Raw genomic sequence first — 27,712 nt, 5'->3', positions numbered from 1 at the left:
CCTTGTCTTTGGGGGCGGCGGGATCACCCGCAGATCTGTCCAGCAGGCAAAGCACAGGTGGAATGAAGCACCAACCAATCTGAAAGTCTGAGGGAAGAAACCTGGTGCTTTCGCTAGGTGCTAGCAAAATCCAGAGCTGTAGTTTGGGCCTTGACAACCTAGGTAATGGGCTCCACTTCTTGAGACCTGGACAAAAGCCAGAGGGCAAGCTATTGGGCACACCTGTAATCTCAAGAAATTGGGAGTTTGAGGCCTGCCTGGGCTACGGAAACCCCATCTCTGTCTCACAAAGCAGCCTGGCTTTGTGTGCTGGCAGGTGGGGGATTGGTTGGGATTTCTTGAGACAGGATCTTAACATGCAGCCCTGGCTGACCATTAACTCAGAAATCTGCCTGTCTTTGCTTCAGATTAAAGTCAGTGAACTCCCACATCCAGCTGTTTGGTTTTGTTGGCAAGTCAGGGCCTCTTTAGCCCAGTGGTTCTTAATCTGTGGTCAGGACCCCTCTGGATTTCATAACTGTAGCAAATCAGTTATAAAGTGCCAATGAAGATAATTTTGTTTGGGGGTCGGGACATAAATAAAAAGGTCACAGCACAAAGTTTAGAACCACTGTCCTAGCACTAGTTGGCTTTTCCCTGGCGTCCCTTTGTCTTTTCCTTGTGTGAGGTGAACCAACGTCCCTTACCCTGCCCACAGACATCCAGTTTCTCACAAGGCCACATTTGTGGCTCTTCAGATTCAGCAGGAGGCTGCCACAGCCCAACTGGAAAAATGACAGAGGCAGGCCCACCAGGCAAGCTGTCTGTGGTGCCTCAGTGTTCCGATTAATCTGGCTACTGAATGTCAATCCCAGAAATAGAGACCAGTGTTACCCGACTACCATTTCCCCAAGCTCGCTCTGATGCCCAGACTGCCATTCTTGGCTACCCGATCACCCTGTGAGTCAACATGCAGGCTCAGCTGACCGGTGTCAAGGCCAATCCATGTGGTAATCACGCATAAATAGAGTGGGGAAATCAGCAACAGGAGTGTATGTCCTCAGTAGAAAGAGCCTATCCCAAGCCCACCTCCAAAGTTCTTAGATGGAGGGTCCCAGGCACATGGGCGGTCACTCCGCTAGCACTACGCCCAACTGGTGCCCACACCTGTGCTGCCTTTACTTTCTGTGTTTGAAGACAGGCGCTCCCTATGTTGGTTACCCAGCCTGGCTTTGAACCTAAGACTTTACTTTAGTATCCAAGGTGCTGCTATGTGCCACTTGATTATTAGTACATTCTCTCCTGACTCCCACCTGATAGGGTGTCTCTGTCTACCCCTGGTTGTCCTGGAACTCGACGTTGCAGACCAAGCTGGTCTTGAACTCAGAGGTGCAGGCCTGTGATTCCAGCACTCAGGTGGCAGGCTGATCTTTCAGCTCACTCTGCCCTACACCATGACAGTGAGCCGACATAGCTCCTGCCACCCAGCCTCCTTTCTTCAGGCCCAGCTGTCCCTCTCCTAAAGGAAACATCAACAAAACCAGCACAGGGGTCTGATGTGCAGAGGATCCTTGTCTCCAGGCAACTGTCTCACTGTATAATAAAGGTAAGCTGGCCTTGAATTTGTGACCCTCCTGCCTCAGAGTTTCCAGTACTGGGATCACAACACACGCAGTGCTGGGAAGTCAAGCCTAATTCTCCCACCCTCGAGAGAAGTGCCTTGCATCTGAGCTACACCCTGCTTTTGATCTTATGATTGCTGAGCCCCCACCACCGCCCAGCCTCATTCCTGAATGGAGGTGGAAGACTCCCACCTCCAATCAAATTCTCAAAAACAAAGCAGTTAGACTCTATTAAATGAAGCTAGGCAGTGCCGACATCAGATCTGTAAGTTTATTTTGCTCAATGTACGACGGCTACATAATGACTCACATTCATGAATGTTCCATCACTGAGGAAACTGCTAAGAATGGTCCGTGTGCGAAATAATTCCTTAGCGAAACACGGAGTTGGGGGGGAAAAAATCACTTGATTAGACCTTAAAAATAGTTTCACTGCATAACATGACGAGAAAGCACAGAGGCGCGTTCGGAGAACGTCCGCGGCATTCTCCTGCACTGCAATAGTTAGAATTCCACCATGACAAACACCAGACATTAAGAGTAAAGCTAACACTGGTGTTTCTTTTGCCCCCTCCCCCCTGAAAAACAAAATATAGAACTGCATGTCACTATAGCAACATCCAAAACAGATCAATTTGTTACAATCACTATTTGGTAAAGCAAACTTTACCCCGAAAGGAAAAAATTAAATTAAAAAAAAAAAAGTTTAAAAAAATTTTGAAGTCTTAATTTTTGTCATAGGAATACATAACACCTACAGTGTAAGTTAATAAATGTCAAGCTACCGTATAGAAATACAACACCAGCATGCACAATACTGTATCAATAGGATGGAGGAGCAACCGCGGCACTGGAGACAGCTTCAGAGGCAGGTGCGCTTCAACAGTAAAGGACAGAAGGAGCCGTCCAAGCAGGTCTCCTGCTCTCCCTCTTCAGTTTTACCCTCACATGATTTTTCTAGAACACAGCAAAGGTCACGGCTGAAATTTAAAGAGAAATGAGGTTTTGCAATTCCAGTAGGTCATTTCCAAACAGGACAAGGCGGGACAGGGACATGCTCACTGCGGATATGGAGACAGACCAGGCGAAGCCCCACCGACCCCTGTCCAAGGCTCTGGTGGCCAAGCTTCCTCCACTGCAGACTTCCGTGGGTCTCGGTTAGTGGGTGCTTGCACACTAGCATGAGGAGGGGCCTCTGAGGAAGGGCATGCTAGGACTGTGCAGAGGGACGACCTCCTACAGCCACGTCACCAGCATCCTGTTAAGCATACTCAACTTAAGTCGGAGCTTGGTTTCACTGTAAGAGAAAATGGCTGCAGGGCCTCTGAAGACAAGTAAAGTAAGTCTGGGGTGCTGCCCATCTTGGGAACCCACGAGACCATGGGTTCTCCAGAAGACATGAACTGCACCCTCTGCATGCAACAGGGCATGTTTATGGGAAGATTTATCCACAGTGAGAATGAGGGACCTGGGGCTGAGACGGACCATGTAGGACATAGCAGCATAGCTTCCTTCCATGTCACCGCGTGGCAATCTCGTGAAAGAAGCCAATCTCCAACAACTGTGATCTCATTCAAAAAGGAAAACCAGGAGAGCTTAGGTCAAACGGGGTGAGCACGGCCTCCCACTGCACCTCGGCTACCCTCCACTAAGCACTTGGGAGAGGGGTGCCAGGGGTTAAAGGGGTGACAGGGACAACTGGTTTGGGACCAGGCTCCCTCGAGTGAACTGCCTCTTCCTAGTGGGTTTCCTGTTGGCTCAGCTGCTGGCACTGGATGCCCGACATCTTGACAACCCCCCACCTCTACAATCCAGCCCGATGCCTAAGACACCTGCGTGCTGCTAGCACGAGGTGCAGGGTGACTCACGTGCTGAGAGACACTCGACAGGCAGTGCCACTAAAGACGGATTCCCTGGCTGCTGAGAGCAGGAGTCTCTGATAAATGACATACAGACCTGAATTTTCTCTGTGTGTGTGGTACTTAATAGGTTCTATTTCTGTGACGGGCTTACCTTAAAGAGTGACGAAGAACCAAAAAAAAAAAAAAAGTATTTCCCACAGCCACCTGCCAAGCACCCATCAACCAAAACCTAATGGGAAGCCCTGACTCTCCCCATGGTAAGAGCTGATAAACAGCCAGACCACCAACCCAGACACAGATGTAGAGCCGTGACAAAGGAAAGGAAACTCAGAACCAATGGCTTGGTGTCGTGTATGGCTGTCATGTAGAAATACTGTAAACTACAATTTAGTGTTAATACTGTCAACCTGTCAGAGACTTCTAAATACAGGGCCATGTCTCACTCAATAAAGGTTGTGCCTTCCACTGTAAGCCTGTCCACTGGATAGTCTAAACAATAACTTCTCTGGTATACACCCCGGGGAAAGAAAAGAGGGAAAAAAAAGGAAAAAAGAAAGAAAAGCACAGCCAGAGAGAAAACAGCCACGGAACTGAAGACAGAAGAATCCGTACTGGAACCACAGAACGCACTGAATGAGGGCCGTCCACCTCCGCTGTTTCTTCTTAGAACCCTACCGTCTAGCAATAAGTTAAACTAAAGGCAGACAGCTCCACTTGCACGAGCCTGCACAACAGTCCGGGCGCCTGTGTGAGGCTGCTACTCCGACACCAGCATAGCTAGCCTGACTTTCCACTAGTGGTATTTTGGCAAAAATGTCAAAGAGGCAATCAAAGACAGGACAGTCGTGGGTTTCTCCCTGGGAAGGTCAGCCCTCCCTTTCCCTCCCCCACCCGACCCCCAACTCATGGGAAAAAAATAAAGACTGCAGTAGTAGCATCAGCGGGCGCTGCCAGTCCACCTGGGGCCTTAGTTGTTGCCTTCACCGCCGTCGTCGTCTTGCTGGTCGCTCGTCCAGAGCGTTAGGTTGTCTCGGAGCAGCTGCATGATCAGAGTGGAGTCCTTGTAGGAGTCCTCGTTCAGAGTGTCGAGCTCGGCAATGGCATCATCGAAGGCGGTCTTGGCCAGGTGGCATGCTTGCTCCGGGGCGTTCTGGATCTCGTAGTAGAAGACGGAGTAGTTAAGCGCCAGGCCCAGCCGGATGGGGTGGGTGGGCTGCATGTGCTCCTTGCTGATCTCGTGGGCTTCGCTGTAGGCCTTCTCGGATGACTCCACCACGGTCGCCCTTTTCTCCCCGGTGGCCACTTCAGCCAGGTAACGGTAATAGTCCCCTTTCATCTTCAGGTAGAACACCTTGCTCTCATACTGGGTCTCGCTGCAGTTCTTGATCAGGTAGTTGTCCAGCAGGCTCAGCACGTCCTGGCACACGGCCTCCAGCTCCTTCTCGATCTTCTCCCGATAGGCTCGGACCATCTCTATCTTCTTCTCGTTGCCATCCGCAGACGTCTTCTGCTCAATGCTGCTGATGACCCTCCAGGAGGAGCGGCGAGCACCAACCACGTTCTTGTAGGCCACCGACAGGAGGTTCCGTTCCTCATTGGACAGTGGTTCATTCAGCTCTGTCACCTGGAGGAGGAAGGACCAAGTACCGTTAAGACACAGACGATGATAACGGGGTGAAGCATATCTTTACAACCCACAAAGTTCCATCTGCCATCGAAGCGGTTAGCAGATTAGCAGGCAGGAAGACAGACTGCACTTGCGCTGTCTGGGTGGACGGGGTGAGTGACAGGAGGAGGAGCTCAGGAGGCTTCCACAGTAGCAAGCACCAGTGTCCTCCACAGAAGGACTGTCAGCCTGTCATGTAACATGGACCCTAGCAATCTTAGCAGGAGATGGCTGACGTTCTCGGGAAGGGAGCAAACTTCCTCAACCTGACCGGTACCCTTATTTATATCATGGTCCCTCCGGAAAAGAATGAGTCACCCTTAAGTTGACTTTTGAGCAAAAAGGAAGTTTTTCTACTCCTATGATAACAACCAACAGATGACACAGCACAGAAAGGAAGTCAACACTGGGCGACTGGGCCAGACAGGGTGTCTCACAGGTTGGACCCTGGGATCTATAGTGGCCAGAACTGATTCTCAAGTTGCCCCTGATCTCCACCTACCCCATCACACATAAATAAATGCAATAAAGATTTTTAAAACGGAACTGGAGAAGCCAGGAGGTTGGTGGCACACACCTTTAAACCCCATACCTGGGAAACAGAGCCAATCTGAGTTTGAGGTCACTGGCTGCTCTTCCAGAGAACCCGAGGTTCACTTCCTAGCACCCACATGGTGGCTCACAACCATTTTTCACTGTACAAATCCAGGGGATCTAATATCCTCTTCTGTGGGTGCAGACACATGTAGATAAAACATCCATAGACAAAATATCTGAGTTTGAAGCTAGTCGGCCTTGCATAGTAAACTCAAGGACAGCCAGCTACAAAGAGCCTGTCTCAAAAAAAAAAAAAAAGAAGAAGAAGAAGAAAAGGAAAAGACCAACAACTTAAGATTTGGACTACTGTGGAATCTTAGACTAGGGAAACAGATTTAACATCATCTGACGGCTGACAGTTCTCAGGGTTGGGGCTGCAGCTAAGCAGCAGAGAACTATTTTTACACTCTGGGGTCCAACCTGCAGCACTGGGAAAACCAAGAAGGGACAAGTATGGCAGCCCCTTAGTGCTGGAGTTCGAGCGTCATTCTCACTAGGAATGAGACGGTCTGAAATTAACCCCCCAGCCATCTCATCCCTAGTGAGAATGACGCTCGAACTCCACTGGGACTAGTAGCAGGAAGTCAGACAAGGAAACCTTGCAGCTGTAAAGCTGCCGCCACCCTGTGCCACACCACCCACGACTGACATCGCCTCAGTTACTTGCTGGGCCTCACCTCCTTGCACACACCAATCAAGAAAAAAACACCTCCACACAGCCTTGCCCACAGCTTGTGTCAGGTTGACGAGGAAAAAAGCCAAAACCTAACCAAACCAAACCAAACCCAAACAAGAGTTGGCCTTAAAGTCTCAATTCTGCTTTAGCCTCTCCCACTAGTGGATTGTTACATGGACCAACCTGGCTAACTCTTAAGGAGTCCTGAGGCCATCGGTCAGTACAAAAGTCCCAGAAAACAGAGTTTGTTGGGTGACCACAGAAGCAAGCCATTGCATTACTCTGGGCTTTGACTGCTGTATCTGTGTGGCCCCAACCAACATTACTTCTTAGGTGGTGTTAGGGATCAAACCCAGGGCCTCTGGCATGCTAGCCTGGTCCTCTACCCACTGAGCTATATTCCAACTGACTATCATACCCATAAAAAAAAACAGATTTCTGAAAATTCTTCGGTATCTTTAGGTGTCTGAGACAAATGCTTTTTTTCTTTTTTAGATAAGGTGTCACTACAATGTAGTCCTGGCTGACCTAGAACACATCTGCCTGTCTCTGGCTATGACATGGTGGGATTAAAGGTTTGGGCCACTGTGGAGTGCCTAATTCATAACGAAGTATGTGCCACAAGTATGGAAAGATGTCTCCAAGGAAGCCGACAACCTTCAGTTCCAGCACTCCCCACCAAGCCTCTGGCTGCCTCATCGACAACCACCTCCATGGCTGTCTTCCTGGTAGACTGTCTCTGGTCTGCCCCTCTCAACTCTTTACATTCCATCTGTGAATGAGCAGCCTGCAGAGAACTAACCCCCTGCCGTGATGGACAGACACAGGCCTGCTCACAGCCTCTGCAGAAACTGAAGCCCCACTGTGCTGCAACCCAATCCCCCTCTCAGATGCCCGAAGAGCTCAAGTGCCTGCAGCCATGCAGATCTAGTTCTGGCCTTTGCCCTAAATCATGCTGTCCTTATTCCAAGAGCCGGGCGCTATTTAAAGTTCCAGTGACCTCATCAGCGCACTACACTGAAGGCTCTGCTCTGGCTGCAGAGCCCAGAAGCAGCAGTGGGAGCTTGCAGAGAGTAAGTTTGTCTCCTTACAGCCAGCTGCAACATGGAGGTTGTGTAAGGCCAACAGCAACCTTTAGCTAGAGTAACTCAGCCACATTTGGAACATTCTCCGTGTTCTCTGCCAGTAAAAACTAAGTTAGAGGGAAAACCTTAAGCTGTGAGTCTGCTCAAAGGAAGGAAGGAGCCGGGAGGACAGACCCCATGGTCTGAGCCACTAGGAGACAAAGTATAGAAGTCAGAATGTCCACGGTCTGCCTGAGCAACAGAGCAGGTTAAATAAAGACCAGCCTGGGAAGTTTGGAGGGATTTTATACCAAAATAAAAAATACAGAAGCTGAGGACATGGAATCCCCAGTATCAAAAACAATTTCTTTCCTCTTAAAAATCTTAAAGTCAACTGGGCATGGTGGCACACACCCTCAATCCCAGCACTGGAAAGGCAGAAACAGGGGAAGCTGAGTTCCAGGCCAGCCAGAGCCACACAGAGAAATCTTGTCTCAAAAACACAAACACAAAACCCCACAAACACAAAAAAATAAGACAAAACCAAAAATATCCCCTTCCCCCAAATAAACCAAAAACTTGTCAGCTGGACAGTGGTGAGCAGCAGACACTCTGTGAGCTCAAGGACAGCTAGGTTTATAGATCAAGCCTCAGGACACCATCACAGTTACAGACCCTGCTGTAATTTCAAACTGAAGTCAGCAGGAGAAACAGTTCAGCAATTAGCATTTCTATTCTGACGGGACTCGGGTTGGGTTCCCAGAGCCCAAGCAACAGTTCCCACCCTCTACAGCTTCAGTTCTAAACAGGCTGCACCATCCACAGCCGCAAACGTGCACCCACAGATGCAGACAGACTTAAGCCCTGTATATGATTTCTAATTGTACACATCTGAGTGTGGACGTCTCAGAAGCCAGAAAGCATCAGGTCTGCTGGAGCTGGAATTACAGGCAGCTGTGAGCCACCCCATGTTGAGTGTTGGGGACCAAACCTTGGTCTTCTGAAGGAACAGAGTCCAACTACTAAGCTATCTCCAAGAGCCTAAATGTTTGTTTACATGATGTGTATGGTAGTTTTGGTGCATGTTATGTACATTCGCTATGTGTGTGCAGTGCCTGAAGGTATTAAAAGTAAAATTCTGGAACTGGAGTTACAGATGGCTGAACTGCTGTGTGGGTGCTGGGAACGGAACCTGGGTCCCCTGCAAGAGGATGTCCTGTACCTATCCCCCTTTAAAATATTTTTCCATTTTAAAAGTTGTTTACTTATTTATGCATGTGTATATGTAGTGCTTTCAGAATTTAGGTCCCAGGGATTGAACTCAAATCCTCAGACTTGGAGGTGGGTATCCTTATTAGCTAAGCCATCCACCTGGCCCAAAAGGCTTTTTGTATTTTTTTTTTCAAAGGTGAGAAAAACCTAGTAGAGTTCAGAATTCATCATGAGACATACACCACCATACCCCTTTGTCAATCATGTGCCCCTGTCGCAGACTACCTTCTCTGTACTTAGCAACTATAAATCCCTGTCCTCCAGAACTGTGTTTCGCTTTAGAACTAAGATGGTGGAGAGAGCAGAGACTACAGAGTGCTGGCCTAGCATCCCGAAAAGGCTGCTGGGTTTAACCTGTGGTGCAGGCTGAGGAAATGACCTTCCTGAACTCCTACCTCAGGCTGAAGTTTCTATCAGTGACTGAAAGGTATCAGAAATAGTATCAGCAGCACCCACTGCTCCCCATCTCACTACTGAGCAAAACTGTTCTTTCCTAAGATTAGCAACTATATAGAAACCCTTAGGAAATACCTGGATGACTTTGACCTTAAGCCCTGGAGTAGAGTCATTCAGAGCGTATCTGCAATGTCAGTTGGGGCCACCAGTGTGTACACACACACACACACACACACACACACACACACCTGCCCTCCCCCCACCCCCACCTCAGAACATGAAGGCTGAAGAGGTGGCTCAGTGATTAAGAGCAATAGCTCTCTTCCATAGGACCTAAGTTCAATTCCTAGCACCCACATGGCAGATCACATTTGTCTGTAACTCCATAAAATTAGCCTACCTTTAAGTGAAAATCAAATCCATGAAGTAGTTTCCATGGGAGAATAAAAGACTAACTCCTGATCCTCTAGCCTACACTCCCCCAAACCCCTGCTGAGTATAATCCATTTTTTAAAATAATTTATTTTTATTTTATGTGCATTGGTGTTTTACATGTTTGTCTACATGAGAGTCAGATCCCTGGAGCTATTACACAGTTAAGGCCCGGGTTTGAATCCTCTAATACCACACACTGAGTGTGCCTGTGTAAGCATTCATGAGGTGGAGGCCAAGGGACCACAGGTCCTGAGTCATCCCTGGATACTGGAAACTGTGTCTGAAAAGAATCCTGTACCAACTTTTGGATAAAAATTAAGGCAACAATTATGGTGGTAAATATAAACAAACATGACCATCAGATAAGACAATCCCCACAAAAAAAGAATTGAGGCAACGAAGTCACAAAAGGGAACAGCGGCAGTTTCAGGGACAGGCTCCGCTGTGGCTGTCACAGTAATATTCTACGCAGCACCAAGAGGGAGTGCTAAAGTAGATTGTACGGTTGCATGGTACAAACAATGGCAGTGTTGTGACACACACCTGCAACCCTAGCTAGCCCTCTGATGGCTAAGGGTAGGGTGTCCAAGGCTAGCCTGGACTACTGAAGATCCTGTCCTCCTTCAGATGTAACAATCAATGCAGGTTCGTGAAGCAAACATTACTTTGGTGAGGACCTTGGCAGGGAGAGGGGCTCTGCTTGTGCTGAGGCAAGGGGCACACAGAGACTCCGCTTAGTCTTGCTTTAAACCTTGTGTATGAGCCAATATACCATTGTACAAAATGGCTAAGACGCCATGAAAAAGGCAGATGCAGTGAACATCCTATAGGGGGAGCAGAAGAAACAAGGTGGCAAACTGTAAGGCACACACATGCACAGGCATCTATGGAATGTTCCAGAATGTGCGTACTGACTGGGAAATAACCAGACACAGTTCTGGTTGATTACAATCATTTGTGTATCTTCCAGGCAGCCCATACTCACTAATAAACTTGAGAAAGAATGTGATATGTTACATAACCGAAGAATCAACCCAAATGGCACATATGCAGAAAGGGTTAACAGAAAAACTTCCCCATGGCCATCTTTAGAAGGCCTGTCTTTAAGGCTGACCTGACCCTTAAAGGCTGGTACTTGGGCACTCGGACTGAGTTTTTTTTACCAACGCCCCCCCCCCCAGGGTAAGAACCATTCAGTCTTTGCACAAACGACATGGTTTTGTTTTTCCATGCATCCTGTGTACTGAATACCCCCCCCCCAAATCTAAGGATTTCAGAAGACTTCCCCAGTGCCCACTGGTCTTCCACTTGTCTGGCTATGCCAGACATCACCCCATGTCATGTCCTTGGCAGCCCATGCCTGGCCTTTCCTCTGCAGACTGGGCCTTGCCAACTTTCACCACAACCAATCTCAGCTATAAGCAGACGGATCTTGACAAACCAATGAATCCAAGGAAACCCCCAAAACATGCGTATCCTAGAAATCTTGAGGCATCACACCCTTTGAGACCTGATGAGCCAGCACTCAGTAGCCCAAGATAGGAAGGCCATAGGCTGGACACGAAGACCCTGCCTCAGTGTGACAAGGGAGCACGTGCTTAAAGGACAACAGAGAATAATCCATCAAACCTCCTAGAGCACCTGGACTCAGCCACACTATGCTATCTACACTGAAGACATGGATTATTTTGTGTGGTGGATCCGGGCTTAGTGTCTTGAGGAAAAGTGTGGCTTTGGGGGGGAAGGGGGGTATTCTGTTGTTGTCTTAAGGCAGGATGTCAGGTAGCCCAGGTCACCCCCCAACCTCCACCTCCCAAATGCTATGGTAAGCTTGGCTCAGAAAGCTTGTCTCCTGGGAAGCTTAGAGGTTCCAGCTGGACAGTAACAACCAGACCCAGGTTTTGCCAACAGCTATCATGCTGGGTAAACCGGGCAAAAGGGAACAATCCTGGGGAAAAAAACCCTAGTGTCAGGAGCCATCCATGGCATGTTCAGGGCCAAGGTCACGGTGTCAGAGAGAGTAAGACTGGGCTGGAACTCCGGCTTTGTAACAGTCACCAAGTTCTTTCTACAGTTACCCTGCAAAGTAGGCAATTAAATAAACTCACTTTATAGGTGTGACTCCAAGTGAGAAAATGTCTTTCCCCAGTCCCAGCACCCAGAGCAGCAGAGGAATAAATAACCCCCACCCACCAAGAACTAAGAAGATTGGCGCTAGAGAGATGGCTCAGTGGTTAAGAGCACAGACTGTTCTTCCAGAGGTCCTGAGTTCAATTCCCAGCAAACACATGGTGGCTCTCAACCATCTGTAATGGGATCTGATGTCCTCCTCTGGTGTATCCAAAGAGTGTATTCACATAAATCTTTAAAAAAAAAAAAAAATTCTGGAGATCAAAGCAGGTGTGGTGACATATTCCTGTAACCCCAGCATTCAGGGGGCAGTTCCAAACCATCCCAGGACACATACAAGCTCCTGTACCAAAGTTTTTCTTGATAGAGATGACTTGATAGTTTGAAGTATTCACTGTTCTTGCAAAGAACTGAATTTGGTTCCCAGCAGACACGAGGAGGCTCAGAACCATCTCTAACTCCAGTTTTGCAGGATTTAACTCCCTCTTCTGGTTTCCAAGGGCTCCTGGATCTACATGGTTCACATTAAGGTCTTGCAGAGATTATAGCTATGTGCCTAGGTTCCACAGACTCTCCTTATAGTCAGAAATGGATTGCTCACCCAATTGTAATTCTTCAAGCCTACAGATGACCTAGTACTGTTGTTCCTAAGTGAGGAAGATAAAGCTGGGGTAGTGGCACAGCCTCTAACACCAGCATGTGGAGCATGAAAGCGGAAGGTGCAGGTACTCAAGGTTAGCCTGGGCTACATGAAACTGTCTCAAAACAATAGAGCTGAGCTGATCTCTGAATTCAAGGCCAGCCTGATCTTGAGAATGTGTTCCATGGCAGTCAGGGCTACATAAAGTCCTATCTTGAAAATAAGGGCAGTGGCAGGTCACCTGAGAGCCACCATGTGGGTACTGGGAATTGAAGTCCCTAGCAGCTGCAGGTGATTCAGGTAACAGGTTCAGTTTGCAGGGTGGTCCCCCATCTCTCTTTTAAATAGTGTTATTTTATGTGGGGGCATTTTGCCTGCATGTTTGTGGACCCACATGTGTGCAGTTCTTGTAGAGGCCAGAAGAGGGCATCAGCTTTGCTGATGGCTGATTGCAGTCTGGGTTATGGAAATGAACCTGGGTCCTGTGAAATAGCTTACTTGTGGCTCTTAAGTACGAGCCATCTAAAGCCATCTCTTTAGCCCCAAATAATAAAGCTTTAAAACAAAACAAGACAAAAACAAACAAAAAAAGAACAAAACCCAAAGACTTCCAAAGCATTCCAAATTTTGTGTTCATGTTGACATGTATATAATGGGGGCTGGGTCAAGACAACTCTGGATGTCTTTCACTGTCCACTTTGTTTTTCTGAGATATTATCTCACTGAACCTAAACCTTGAGTAGGCTGGCCAGGAAGTTCCAGAGAGCCACCTGTCACTGCCTCCCTCAGGCTAGGATTTCAGACAGGTGCCACCAAGTGTGTCTGTCTATATGGGTGCTACGAACCCTCTCCTGCCCTACATGTGCTTCTGCTGGAAAGAGGCCATGGGCACCACCTCCAACCAATACAAGGGACAAACATTAAAGACCAACAGCACCTCCAGCAGAGCCACACCCAAATATCCGTGCTGTAGAGGAAAGCTACCTTACGCTACCAGCATCCAAGATATGGCAACCTGGTCCCCCATCACTAGAAAGCTCTATGCTCTGCAGCTGGACAACCCTGACTTTCAGGTCAGTGCCCCACTGTGACCAGTTTGCTCCAGCGACTCACTAGCCAATTACCATGGTATCCTTTTGGCACTGTCACTATTTGTGGAGTGACTGAATCTACACTAGTGACAGTGTTTATAAAGATGGTTGTGAGCCCTCCCCTCAAGTCATGGAACCTGGGACTAGAGAGATGGCCCAGCACTTAGAAGTAGCAGGTAACTCTTCCACTGGACCCAGGTTCCAGTTCCATAACCCAGAAGGCAGTCAGAACCATCAGCAAAGCTGACACCCTCTTCTGGCCTCTACATGAACTGCACACATATGGGTCAACAAATATGCCGGCAAAACACCCACACATAAAATAACACTTATTTAAGAGAGATTGAGGGGGAACCAGCTTCTTCTACACTGTGAACTCAACCTGTTACCTGAACCCTCAGTATACCTGAACCTCCTGTAGCTAAGAAAGTAGCTACCTGCTACCATAGGGAGAAACTTCCCCTAAGCTGGAAAGAGAAGCCTAGTTGAGGCAGCTCACACTAGCTATTCTCAACAGTGAATAAAAGTCCATACAACATGCCATCTTGTTAGCTTAGCTGTCAAAATGTTTTTCCAAAACTGGGTAAACCTAAGTCGGTTAAAACGTCCTTAAACAGAGACACACTGAGTCATAATAACCCCCAGCCCCATTCCCTCCTCTCTAGCATTTGCCCTCTGCTCCTTCAGCAATGTCCTTTCCTTAAACTTCTGCTTCTGGGGGAGTTTATCTTGTTAAAAGTCACTCTCAAACAAAAATATAAAAATAAATGCAATAAAAAAATCATGTTAGTTCCAGGCCAGCCAAGACAACACACACACACACACACACACACACACACACACACACACTGTATTTGTGTCTGTCCGAGTATGCTGGAGTCGGGGCAGCTGTGGGCTGGATGCTAAGAGCTGAACTTGTGTCCTCTGAAAGAGTGGGAAATGCTCTCAACTGCACAGCCATCTCTCCAGCAGCTGTGTCTTAGGCTCTCATGCACAGTCAAAGATAACAATGAGCTCTTGGTCCTCTAGCTTCCACCCCTCAGCGCGAGTTACAGGAAGGGGCCCCAACGGCAAGCTTCCACTCAAGGTTTAGACAAGAGAGGATGGATGAAGCTGGGTTTGGAGTAACTGCAGACTGCCTGGTGGCCCTTCCTACCAGCCTTTCAGAGGAATGCGACCCCACGCCCAGTACCCCACACACCCTGTGCCTGACCCTAGGACTCAAGAGGGAAAGGGAAAACCTACTCCTGCTCCATGGCTCACACATACAAACATACCTCTATCTACACCCTGCACACCTCTCAGTAAATATATAGACTGTTAAAAACTTAGCTGGAAGCCCAGCTTAGTAATGCATGCCTCTAATCCCAGCAAAGGTTGCACAGTAAGGCCCCGTCTCTAAAAACAAAAGAAAACCATAGCTGGGTACAATGGCACACACTTTTAATTCCAGTACTAGGAAGGTGGGTGGTGGATCTCTGAGCATGGGGCTAGTCAGGGTTGTAGTGCCACCCTACTTCAAATAAGACTAAAGAAAATGAAGCAGCTGGTAATTGTCCACAGTGCCAGCATCCCTCCCTTCCTTTGTTCTCCATCTGCACACCAGCACCACAAACACTTGCATGTGCACCTGAAGGCCAGAAGAGGACAATGAGACACACTGCAGATGGTTGAGCCATGACCTCTGGAAGAGCAGCCAGTGTTCTTAACCACGAGCCACCTCTCCAGCCTTTCATGTTGTATTTTAGTTCACTGTAGCCCCAGGGAAGGTGCGATGGTAGCTTAGCATACACTGCCCCTTGGGATAAATCCCAGGACAGCAAAGCTTCACCAGCAATGCCCCCTTTTCTTTCCCTGGCTAATGTGATTTCCGGGTCTTCATCCCTGGTCTGCCTAGTTCCAGCCACTGTGTAACTGTCAACTCCTACTGCTCAACGTCAATACTTACAGCTTTCATGCATAAGGTCCCTGAGCTCAGGTGAACCCTACCAGTCTGAGAGGTTCTTGGGGCTCAAAGCCAGAACTGCACACATGGGCTAGAGATGAATGTAGTCCAGATGGCAGACACTGGAGTACAAGAAAGGTATGGTAATACATGATTATAATCTCAGCACCCAGAGTTGGGAGGCACCCGATTACAGTGAGTTCAAAGCCAACCTGAGCTACATGAGACAAGCATGTTAGCCCACATGCAACCAGCGGGCTACTCTTCCAACCCTCAGTTTATCGCCTCAGTGAAACAATACTTTTAGTCTGCATTGTTCTGGGGGCCTTTCATGTAGTTTCCTAACAGGTCAACTTTGAGGTGTTCTTCAGACTGAGCATATGTGACCAGATCCTGTCCATCCCCCGTCCTCCAACCCCTATTATCCATTCTGTAGACCAGGGCAGCCTCGAACTTGGAGATCTGCCTTTGCTTCCCCTGTGCTGAGATTAAAGGTGTGCACCACCAGTGCCCGGCTTCATTTATACTTCAAATGGCTGTCTTGGACGGCTGTAAACTGAAAATGCAAGCCACAGTCTGCATTTGTTTACTGACGTGGTCTTGCTATGTAGCCAGGGCTAACCTGGGACTCAACTCCCCTGCCTCAGCTCACTGAATGCTGAGATTACATAGTTTCACCAGACTCCTTTTCCATCTAACTTAATAGCTGAACAAGAGCCTCCCTTGTAAATCAGTATTAACAGCTCCAGACTTCCTACTCTCTTCCCTGGATGCTACCTATCCATGATAACTGAATTGTTTAAAAATTCCCATTGAGAAGAAATAAAAAATGATTTCTATCTCTGCCCCTTAGATAGTCCATACATCTCCAACTGTTTTGAGCCAGGGCCTATCTGATTTTATTTGGAGTGTGGTCCCTTTATTGTTTCCCACTGCATGCATTAAGCTAAGCTGGCTTGTGAATTTCTGGGGATCCTCCACTTCCCACCTCCCCTTAAGAGCACTGGGTTACAAATGGGCGGCACCACACAAGCTTTGGTGTGTCCAGTTCTGAATTCGAGCCTTCCTACTGAACCCTCTCCAGCTTCTATTGTTGTCTAACCCAGGACTTGTCGGGTGGTGGTAGCACTCACCTCTGATCCCAGCACCTGAGAGGCAGAGAAAGGGGGATCTCTTAAGTTTTCAGGCCAGCCTGGTCTACAGGGCAAGTTCCAGGACAGCCAAAGCTACACAGAAACTCATGACCAGGATGCCCTCACTAGGTTACCCAGGCTGGCCTTGAGCCGTGATCAAGCAATTCTTTTACACTGTCCCTCTGTAGAGCTGCACTGTGGCTCGTGCCACTGCACCTGGCTAAAATGGTGACATTTCTGGTGGACAAAAAGGTCTCACCTTCCTCCTGGACCCATGTCTTTCCAGTGAGGTGCTTCCACTTTTGTGCCTGGCGTCTCCCCCGCAGTATCTCCACACTCAGCTCCTCATGCTAAAGCTCAAAACATCCCCTCAGTTAAAGGATATTTAAAACATATTGAATCAAGAGTCAGTGATAACCAACGGAATATATACCAACATTAACAAACACTGTCAGGTAAGGCAGCACAATGCTATAATCCCCATATAATCTGGGACAGAAAGAAAGAGCCAACCTAGGAAGAAAAATACAAGAAGCCTGGTGGGGTGCCTTTAGCATGAAGTGCCATCACACAAGAGACAGAGGCAGAACAGACAGAAATTCAAGGTCAATGTGTGGTCTACAGCAACTTCTACCCAAACCTGTGCAGAAAGGTCAGCAACATGGCCGCTTATGGAAACCTGTACCACAGATCTAAGTAAGAAATGTCAATACAAACTCAATCTTTCTTCTGTTGTTGCTGTTTTGGGGTTTTTCTTTGTTTTTTGAAACATGGTTTCTCTATGTAGCCCTGGCTGTCCTGGATCTCACTCTATAGACCCGGTTAAAGGTGTACACGGCCACCACTACCCGGATAAAATCTGAATGTTTATTGTTTTCCTTTCACTTCTCGCTGTAAAACTGTAAAAATACTACATAATGACAGTAGTAACCACACACATATGATGTGGGTCATTTGTGAAAAATATTTAAATGGCCAGTTCTCATTGTGGGAGGGAAACAATTTATGTAGCTCACAGGAGCAAAAAACTCTTAGAGCCCCAGAAGATGAGGATTAGCCGTTTCCACAACCACACACTGCTGCCTATTGAAAGGAAAAATTATTTCCAACAGTGGGAGATGGATCAGTGAGCAACAGGACTACCGCACATGTATGATGACCTGATTTTTTATTTAATTGGATATTCTCTGCATTTACATTTCAGATATTACCCCTTTCCCCTAATCGTATGCCCTCCCCTTGATAATCTCATTTCTGACTCCTAGCACACATATAAAGACACATGTGGCAGCACACACCGTGAAGTGCCAACAGGATAGACTGACAAAGCTCTAGGGCTTTCTGTCCAGCCAGACTAGCCTATCAGGTGCAGAAGGAGACCCTGTCTCAAAAGTTGTCCTCTACTATGTTCTGTGCCATGCACTCCCTTTAATGGAATTAAAGCATTAACAGCGTAGAGAAAATAATGAAGAGCAATTGAAGAGGCAGACAAACCTCTGGCCTCCATACACTAATGCTGCAGCAGGTGTGCACAGGCCTGAGTGGGCCTCATCCAGCTGCCCCTGCGAGTTACAAAGGTTAGCAGGGGTGGAGTTCGTAAAGGCGACTGCCACCAAGCCTGATGATCTGAGTTCAATCCCTGGGGACCCATGTGATGGAAGCAGACAGCACATTCCTGCAAGTTGGCCTCTGACCTCCTTCTACCCCCAACCCTACAAGCTAGGGAGACAACAGTTCCTAACAAAAAAGCAGAATGAAGTTAATATACAGTCTCCAAGATTGGGTGGGAGCTGTTCTAACAGAGTCTAAAGAACAAAATTACTCCTTAAAAAAAAAAAAAAAAAGAAAGAAAAAGAAAAGAAGCAGCAAGCCAGGCACAGAAACATGCATGCTTTTAATACCAGTTCTCAGGATGCCGAGGCAGGTAGATCTCTGCGTTCAAGGCTATCCTGGTCTACGTAGTGAGTTTCAGGATAGTCAAAGCTACAAAGTAAAACCCTGTATTTAAAAAAAAAAAAAAAAAAAAAAAGCCAAAGAACAAAGACAGAGGAGCCCTCCATGCAGAACAGCTTACCCACCCACAAGCTTGGCACCACCATCTCTACCCACTCCCAACCCACCCAGAATTTCAGGTCCCTCGTGGCAGTAGGAACTGATGGTTAAGATATTTTTAACACCAGAGGGGAATAAACTACCTACCATCTGGATTTAATGCCCTAAGGGGGAAAAAAAACCTCTACACTTTTAAATTGTTATATTTGAATGTAAAGATACTGCTGGTAATTTGGGCATCTGTGGCAAATAGGGGGTAATTTTAAGTAGTCAAAAAACCATCTTCCAAAATGGTAAATAATCCCAAAGGGAGCCAGGAAAGCAACGCCGTATTTAAAGTGAAATTGCCAATATGCTGTAAAGTGGAGAGCATGTGTGTGTGTGTGTGTGTACAGTTGCAGTTTATATTGCTGAAGGAATGCAATCTCCCACATACAATCAATGTCCTACAAGTTTCCCCACTACAGTCACCTGGGTTTTAGGACAAAACACAAGAGACCACCCCAGACCATTCTCAACTTATTTCTGTGAGCTCCTGCCTGGCATGTGTGAGGCTCTACATTCAAACCCCAGTACTGCAAGCCAGGACAAGGCCTTACACAGGCAGTAGTGGCACATGCCTTTAGACCCAGAGGTTGGGAGACAGTGACAGGTCTCCATGAGTTCTGCCATTCCAGAAGACCTGAATTTGGTTCTTACCACACAGGTCAAGGGCTTCACAACTGCCTGTGATTCTAACACACACACACAAATTCAGTGGGGTTAAAAGGGTGCCTATATACTTACTCTGCAGGAGAGGACACCTGCCACATTTGGGGCCAGCCTCAACAGCACAAAGAGCCCAAGTCTTTAAGGTGAGTAGACATGAGTGGAGCTCATTAATACAGTAGATGAGTAAACACATAAACCCCAGCTGACCTTCTATCAACACCAAAAGAAAAAATTGGACTCCCATGCCTTCAAAGTACAAGCACCACAAACTGAGCTCCTAAGTAAACAATTCTTAAATATGGAGGCCTGAGTATGTACTGACTTTCAGAATGGTGAAGATACCAAAAAGATGATGTTCATACCTTCCAAAGATAGGTTCTACAGTGTGGGCTGAGAATGTGGCTGAGTTCAGAGGGCCCTCTTAGCACTGTGGAAGGTCCTGATTCCATTCCCAGCACTGCATAAAAGCAGGCATGGCTGTACAATCCCGTGATCCCAGAGTTTGGGTAGTAGAGACAGGAGAATCGGAAGTTTAGGATTATGAGGTAAGTCTGGCTTCATGAAATATCTCAAAAAAAAAAAAAAAAAAAAAAAAAAAAAAAAAAAAAAAAAAAAAAAAAGAAAGAAAGAAAAAGAAAAAGAAAAAGCCAGATCTAGGGTTGGAAAAATTTCTCAGCTGCTTGTGCATGAGCTCCCAGCACCCATGTCAAATGGCTCATAAAACTCCAGGAATAAATATTTAAATCTAACAACATCCTGGCCTGCTCAAGTGGTACCTGTAATCCCAGTACAAGAGCCAGAATCGGGAGGGTCAGATGTTCAAGATCATCCTAGGGTTTTACATGGTGAGTACTTGCCAGCCTGGCCTACCCAAAACCATATCTACATGGGGGGGGGGCATGTTTTTTTTTTCCTTTTTACCAACTAACAAGCGAAGTTAATGCTCCATGCACACTGGGATCATTCTATTGAGGAGAAACACTGATGGCCATCTGCTTACCTTCCACCAGGTCCTGCCAAAGGAGAGCTGAAAGAGTGATGTCTGTGATCCCACCACCCAGCCCATCTGGGATACACAGTGGGTATCATGCCAGCCACTCAGCAAGTACCTGCCTCAATCAATCTCTCAATTGTTCCTGACAGCTACTGCCTAGCCTTGCAAACGTATCAAACAGCAGAAAGAAAAGGGGGCAGACATGGTGACACCTAGCAGCAGTACATGCCTTTAATGCCAGAACTGGGGAGGCAGAGAGTTCAAGGCTAGCATGGTCTACATAGCAAGCTCCAGGACATCCAGGACTGCGTGGTCCTGTCCTTTTTAAAAGAGAAAAAAATTGGGGGTGAGCCTGGTGGCACAGATCATAATCTTACTTCAACTACAAATTCAAGCAAGGCCTGCTGGTAATTTATTTATATATATATAAAAGAACTTGTCTCAAAAGCAGCAAGAGAACTGAGGATGTATCGGATATCTCAGTTGTGGCTGGAAACTCCAGATTCAGAATCCATTGGTTCTGGCCTCTGTGGGCACCTGAGCTCACACACACATACTCACATCAAGTAAAAAAAAAATTTTTTTAAAGCCAACCAGATGATAGTTTTATAACCTAAGTGATAACTGATACCTAAAATGGAATCTGAGGACCAAAACAAAAAACAAAAAAAACAAAAAAAATTACTACTACTAAAGGAGGAAGGACCATCAGGCTGTTGTTTATAGCTTATAGCCTAAAATGGTGGGAAAGGCGGCTCCTCCAGTGAGACCGGAGTATTTAGCATGTGGAACACAGAATACAACATGGGTTTATATGAGCAGAGGTCCTTGAGACAGTGACAAACACCTCTAATAGTATCACTAGCTTGAGGGCAGTCTTGGCTACAGTGAGACCCTGTCTCAAAACTAAAAACAGACTATTAACAAACAAGAGGTTGGAGATGTAGCTCAGTGCTTGCCTAGCATGCACAGTACCCTGGTTTTCATCTGCAGCACTTGAAAGGGGGGGGGAACGCGGATCAAAAAATGCAAGATCATCCTCAGCTACGTAACAACTTTGAAGAGAGGGACCAGAAAGATGCTTGGCAATTAATTGCAAATGCTGCCTTCACTGGCCCTGGGTTGGTTCCCAGCACCTACATGGTAGTTCACAGCTGTCCAGGGCATCTGCTGCCCTCTTCTGACCTTCAGCGATGCATGCACCAGGTGCAACTTATATGCAGGCAAAACTCACACATTAAAAAAAAAACCTTTCTGGGGTTGGGGATTTAGCTCAGTGGTAGCAAGCGCTAGGCCCTGGGTTCGGTCCTCAGCTCTGAAAAAAAAAAAAAAAACCTTTCTTGCCATGTTTCTCATGAAACTGGTAGGAATACGGAATGAGATGCCCAGTCAGATAAAGGGCTGCAGCTGGTAGAACTGCAGGTGAGTGAGAAGAGGAAGAAACACTCCTGTCAGCCACAGGAATGGTTGGTAACTAAGACACACCCCCCATCTCCCAACTTAGAATGCCAAGCTTCAACAGCTCAGCAGGCCCAGCAGCAGCCTGGGGAGTGTTCATGAGGGACCTACTACTGTACAGCAGGGAAGTCATTCACAAGAGTCAGCCTTGGGCTGGTAAGAACACACCAGCCATGTTTTCACAACCTCCCAAAGCTTAACCGTTTGCTCAGATTTCAGATGAATTACTCGTTTGTTTAGGTTAGCATTATATGGCTTTTAAGTACTGTGACTCTTTAAATGGAAATACACATCTAGCTAAACGCTAGCTAGGTCCCTTCCTCTGCTTTATGAAGGAGTCAGACTTCAAAAATAAAGACCAAAAGACAATTACCAGACTGGGAGTGGTGGTGGGCACATTCCAGAGTAGGTAATCACGTTCTGAAACCCAGCACAATGCAGTACAGACCAGCATCTCTTTTTGAACATAGGCCTTGTCCCTTTTGGCAGGTTCATGTATACGTGTCCTGCCTTTATATTCCCAGCCATACCAGCTTCCATTTCTGAACTGGGGGCAATGACTGCTTAAGGATGTAGGAAATACCAAGTCCCATTAAGTTGTAAGTGCTATTGGGCTAAGTTAATATGCTGCGACTTTTACCTAAAATCAAAAACAAAACCCCAGCATGTATCAGCTGGATGTGAAGTATCAGTCCTGTAATCCAGCCCTGGCAGACAAAGGGGCTGAAAAAGGTAGCTCTGAGTTCAAGGCCAGCTTGGTCTCCACAGTGAGAACCTGTCTCCAAAAAAAAAAAAAAAAAAGGGGGGGGTGGGAAGGAAAAAGAAAACCCATCATTTTCTTCCTTCTTTTCAATAATACAGAATTAAATCTTCATAAATGACAGCCCCTGAAGTATTAGCCATGGAATCCAGCTGCTGGGGTCTGCCTTTAATAAGAATCTAATGGTAACATACATTTTTAACCACATCTTTATCTCAAAGAATTCAGTAAGCACATGAGCATTTTCCCCCCAATAACTTGGGGGGTGGAAAAAAGTACTTAGGGGCTGGTGAGGTGGCTCAGCAGGTAAAGATGCTTGTCGGCAATAAAGATGCATGACCTGAGGTTCAAATCCCCAGACCTACATGGTAGAGAGAGAACTGATTCCTGCAAGTTGTCCTCTGGCTTACACACACATGGCTGGTAATTCTTAAAGAGAGAAAGGAAAAAAATAATTTAATCTTCATTTCAGCATTGTAAAGGAAAACATGAGAAACACAGTTCTATGCCGTCTCCACTCAAGATGCCTAAGCCATGACTGAGGATAGCTGGCAGAGGTCCACCTGAGAGGAGCCTGCTAAGGCCTCAATTACTCCATTAAGGACAATGGCTATCGATCAGGCTCCTGAAGAACTCAGTAGAGATTCAGGGTTTTAAAACCCACTGATCCCACCAGGAAGACCTGCTTATGTAACTATGGCAGACTTTTTCCACCGTGACCTCCTCTGGTTAAGAGCGCCTACTCCGGAACTCCAGGGAGGGGACTAGTCCAGAACCTGTTCTCCCCCAGGAGGCAAGTACCAGTGGCCCACTCAGAATAGTATGTTCTCAAGAGGCCACTGAAAGCCAAAGAAAAACTAGCCCTGTGGTCTTCCCCTCACCCAAAATATGCAGCAGAAGCCTGGAATTACAGCTAATCCCAAACACTGTATCTCATACATACCTGTGATAAATTTAATCTCTAAGACAGGCACAGAGAGAGTAAGAGCTGACAAGAAAAACAGAACAATTATAACAACAGACTGTGAGAAGCTGAGTTTTATTACATTTTCATCATTTGGGACTGTGATAGGCCAGAGATGACAGAACCTGAAAATGTGGGTGAAGGAGCTCTGAGATCATCTAACAGGGTGAACCTATCTGGGACCTTGTTTGCTTTCTTTTTTTTTTTTTAAAGATTTATTTATTATATACGAGTACACCGTAGCTGACTTCAGTGACTTCAGACACAGAAAAGGAAGGCATCAAATCCCATTACAGATGGTTGTGAGCCACCAAGTGGTTGCTGGGATTTGCACTCAGAACCTCTGAAAAAGCAGTCGGTGCTCTTAACCATTAACTGAGCCATTTTTCCAGCCCCCTAGGGCCTCTATTTAAATGCAAGATTACACTTATCTTAAATGACCTAACTCTCCCGTTTTGGAATACTGACCAATCACGAACTCTATCCTGTTCACCCAGACATGGCTGTGCACGAATTCCAGCCACGGCATTCCCAGAAAAATTTCCCTAGATAAACTAAACCTAAAATGAAGTTTTTTTTCTTCATGCTAAGTTCTTGAAAGAGGCTGTTACAGTTTTTCTTCTACTGAGACCTGAACTCAGGGACTCACACACAGGCAGCTGGGTAAGCTAGCACACTGAGGAACCAACCCTGTTTCAGTTAAGTGTTGTGTGAAAATTCACAGTGAGAAGATTCTCAAAACCACAGAAAATAGGTTTGAGAAAACTTTTTCAAAAGGTCTTTATTTTACAAATGGTTCTTCCTTCCAAAGTACTGTCAGTAAAACACAACCTTCCCCACATTTAGATGTAAAATATTTTGTATTGGGTTCTTATGCCCTAACAGCTATTGCAGATGGCCGACGGGAGCCACCATATTTTAAGGTTTTTATAATGCACACCCCACCTTCTCACCGTGACCAGACATTTTTATACTTAGAAATCCATTCATTCCTTCATTGTTTTTTCTTTTCTTTTTTAAATAAGGGAGATGAAGGCTTAAAAACTTAAATACTGTTAACTTTTGTTAATGGGCATTTAAGGTGAATGGGCTTGTCTAGATGTCACTGCCCATTTCTAAAACAAAATAAATTTTTTTTTATTTTGAGGACCAAGGCCCATCTGGTAGAAGATGAAGTAAGTGTTCCATGCCACCTGGCTTATCAGCTCATTTCTGCATTACCTTGGACAAATGCCATCTGAAAACTCCCTACCAGCCCTTAGGTGCATTGCAGCCTCTGTGTCATTGTGTGTGACATCACTGGGTTGCTATGGATACAGGTGCGAGGTCACTCGCTCTCCTGTGGAACTAGAAATAGGGGAAAATTAGAGTCTAGTTATCACAAACTGAAGACATTTCCAACATTAGTGGCCTACTGGAAGTCCAACTTGTATCCTTTAATCATTAAACTGTTTTTTAAAAAAGGTAACTTTAACAACACACTAATACAACACTATTTCTGATTTTAAAACCAATTATTTTTTGTAAAATGAAAAACATCTGTAGCTCATTTTAGGAAAAGATAAGCACCTCGCCTTTGAAAAACCAAGAAAAAATCATTTAAATTTGAATTGTTTCTCTACTGTTTCATTTGTAAGGTTTTAACATGAAAGGAGCAAGCCAGCACCCACTTTACACCAGAGATGCATTTAACAACCTTTGTTACATAAGGTAGGAAGTTAGATATTAAGGGAGTGGAAAACTCAATTACTAATTTTTGGAATCCCGAATATCAATTTTCCTACTGAATTTTGCAATATTCAGGACTTTCCCCCCCTCTGCTGGCAAACTGGTTCCTAATTCACTAATAAATGAGTATAACTGACAAAATGGTGCAACTAGTTAGGATTTTACATCTCAAACAAAAATGCTACTGTATTCTCTTCTCAGAATGAGGATGCATTAGGTCAGGGGAAAAAAAGCCTCAGATACATTTAACAAAAAAAAAATTTTTTTAAAGACTTTTTCCCCTTTAAAATAACTCCTCCCAGCCTCCACCCAGTCTAGGCTCTCTGCAATATGACAAATGCAGAATCTTCTGGAATGACTTGATACTGCCTCCCACCACCGCTTTGTTTGCAGTATCAGATCAGACAATTTTTTTTTTTACACTTAAACGAATTTCTGCAGACTCGTGCCTGCAATTAAAAGAGAAACTGCATGTCTCAGTCAGGTAACATTCAAAGGCATTATATTTAACCCTTTGAAAGAGAAAATGAATATGAAAAATGAAGGTGCCACATAGAGGGCCATGAATGGGAATGCCAACGACACTCGTAACCCTCCCTTCCTAACAGAATTGCTTTGGGGAATGAGTAAAAGGAAGCCTTTTGTTAAGAAAAACGTGAGCAAGGTGGTTTCGATTTTACATCATTGAGCCCGGGTTTGTTTGTTTTTTTTCTTTCTTTCTTTCTTTTGGGTCTATATATTTTTTCTTCCGGAAATGTCTTTAAAGGATGTGTCAGTGAGGAAGATGGGGGGTGCTGATGGAGTGGGGAGGCGGCAAACTGGAAGACCTGCTGAGTGAATGGGAAAGGCGCCGCCCAGACACCAGGGAGAGAAAGAGGAACCGCATCCATGCGGTCCCCCCGCCCCCACGCCTAAGCTGGGAGGAGGGGAAGTGGGGCACAAAGGATGCGCACGGCTCCCAACTCAGGTCTCTGGACATTCAGGGTCACAGAGAGACCCCCACCCCACATCAGAGACCAGCCACGCAAGACCCCGCCCCAGCCCCGAACTCGGAGAGGCTGGGAAAGAGGCCGCGTCACCACTCGGGTGCATGAGCCACTTACTAGGACCCGTCCCCAACCCCTCCAAGGAGTGAGATAGAGAGGTGACCCTACAATCGTGACCAGACATGTCCCTGAGCATGCCTTCCATGCCGAGGAACGCCGTGTCGGGAGCGGCTGGGGCGAGGCAGGGGGGAGGGGAGGAGACACTCACGTTCTTCATGGCCGCGGCCATATCGTCGTAGCGCTCCGCCTGCTCGGCCAGCCGGGCTTTCTGCACTAGTTGCTCGCGGTCCACCATCTTCGCGGGGCTGAAGAGGGTCGGCTGGAAAGAAGGAAACCGAAGACCGCCTTGAAGGGCTTTAGGAAAAGAGAGGAGCGGCTTGGAGCTCGTGTGTCGGAGGGACCGACCCACGAAGCAAGCTGCTGAGGCGAGGACGAGAAGGAGGCGGCACGAGCTGCGACCGCGGGACCCGGCGCAAGGAGGCTGCGGCTCCAATGCGTGCCGCGGGCGGACAACCCCCTGCGGTCCCGCCCACACGAGTGACGTAAAAGTCGCCTCCCACTCGCGCATGCGCGTGCCCCACCGGGTCCCGCCCGACCCTGCATTTACTGGGCTTCTCCCTTATTGGAACATTTGCGGTGTTTCCTCGCGGTTTTCTCAGCGTATCCCCAGTTGTCTACTGCTCCCTAATGTGCGCCTTTCTTCACTTCACCGTAAATCCTCAGCTTCATCAAACCCATCTCACCTTGCCTCCTGATTCCCCCCCCTTTTTTTTTTTTTTTTTGCATAGCCTCTGGCGTGTGGACTCCTGGGAATTGTAGTCTGACCTGCTGCAAACTGAATTGCAGAGCAGACCAAGGACAAAGGGGCAGTGGAGACTACATCTCCCAGCGCGCATAGCGCTCAGGCAGAGGCGGACCGGGTTGGGGGAAGGGTCTAAACCCGCAGCCGCTGGGGACCCCTGGCGGGGATGCTGCCTGCTCTAGTCTAAGCGAGTGCTGATTCACGGCCTCGCCCCGTGGCCTCTGGGCAATTGAGAGGAGAGAAAAGGCTTGGGCCTCAGATCTGGACTCTCTGAAACTGAAGTAACTGGTCGTGGTCGGGGGGGTCGGGGAAGAACACGATTATAAAGTAGGAAAACGAAGTACAGACACTGTAAATTCAAACTGCCCAACCACCACCATCGAAAGGTTGAGCCTGCTTTAGAGATGGCCGCGTGAATGATGCAACCCTTGGACAACTGTCTAACACACACACCAAGGTTGCAGTCTCCTCTCCAATGATGCACTTTGACACCGGATTTAACTGGATTAAATCATGGAATGACACATATCCGCCCGGTATATTGCTTATTTTCCCTAAATGGTGTAGCTGTCTGCAGACTGACCCTGGGGGACTCCCTTCTTCCTCTCCGGTGAACTGGACCAACGCCTGCCTGAACTAACACCCCCCCCCCCATAGTTTTGACTGCGTATTTTATTTTCGTTGTGTTT

At 46.9% G+C, this 27,712-nt stretch overlaps 1 protein-coding gene across 1 annotated transcript; it reads right to left on the bottom strand.

Annotated features, from left to right (window-relative positions):
• Positions 1–1,858: 1,858 nt before the first annotated feature.
• Positions 1,859–26,720, bottom strand: YWHAG (tyrosine 3-monooxygenase/tryptophan 5-monooxygenase activation protein gamma). The gene is made up of 2 exons (XM_080941170.1): positions 26,430–26,720; positions 1,859–5,087 (listed from the first exon to the last, which is right to left on the bottom strand). Exons 1-2 carry the CDS (start codon positions 26,514–26,516, stop codon positions 4,431–4,433), a joined length of 744 nt encoding a protein of 247 aa, XP_080797296.1. The 5' UTR covers positions 26,517–26,720; the 3' UTR covers positions 1,859–4,430.
• Between the last annotated feature and the right edge of the window lie 992 nt (positions 26,721–27,712).

Source organism: Micromys minutus, assembly GCF_963924665.1.
Source record: "Micromys minutus genome assembly, chromosome: 29".
Taxonomy (NCBI): domain Eukaryota; kingdom Metazoa; phylum Chordata; class Mammalia; order Rodentia; family Muridae; genus Micromys; species Micromys minutus.
This window is presented reverse-complemented; position numbering and strand designations above follow the sequence as displayed.

Coding starts and splice junctions, on each gene's coding strand:
- YWHAG (XM_080941170.1), bottom strand. CDS start 26,516: ATGGTGGACCGCGAGCAACTAGTGCAGAAAGCCCGGCTGGCCGAGCAG. Junction 5,088..26,429: donor TGGCCGCGGCCATGAAGAAC/GTGAGTGTCTCC, acceptor TTCCTCCTCCAG/GTGACAGAGCTGAATGAACC.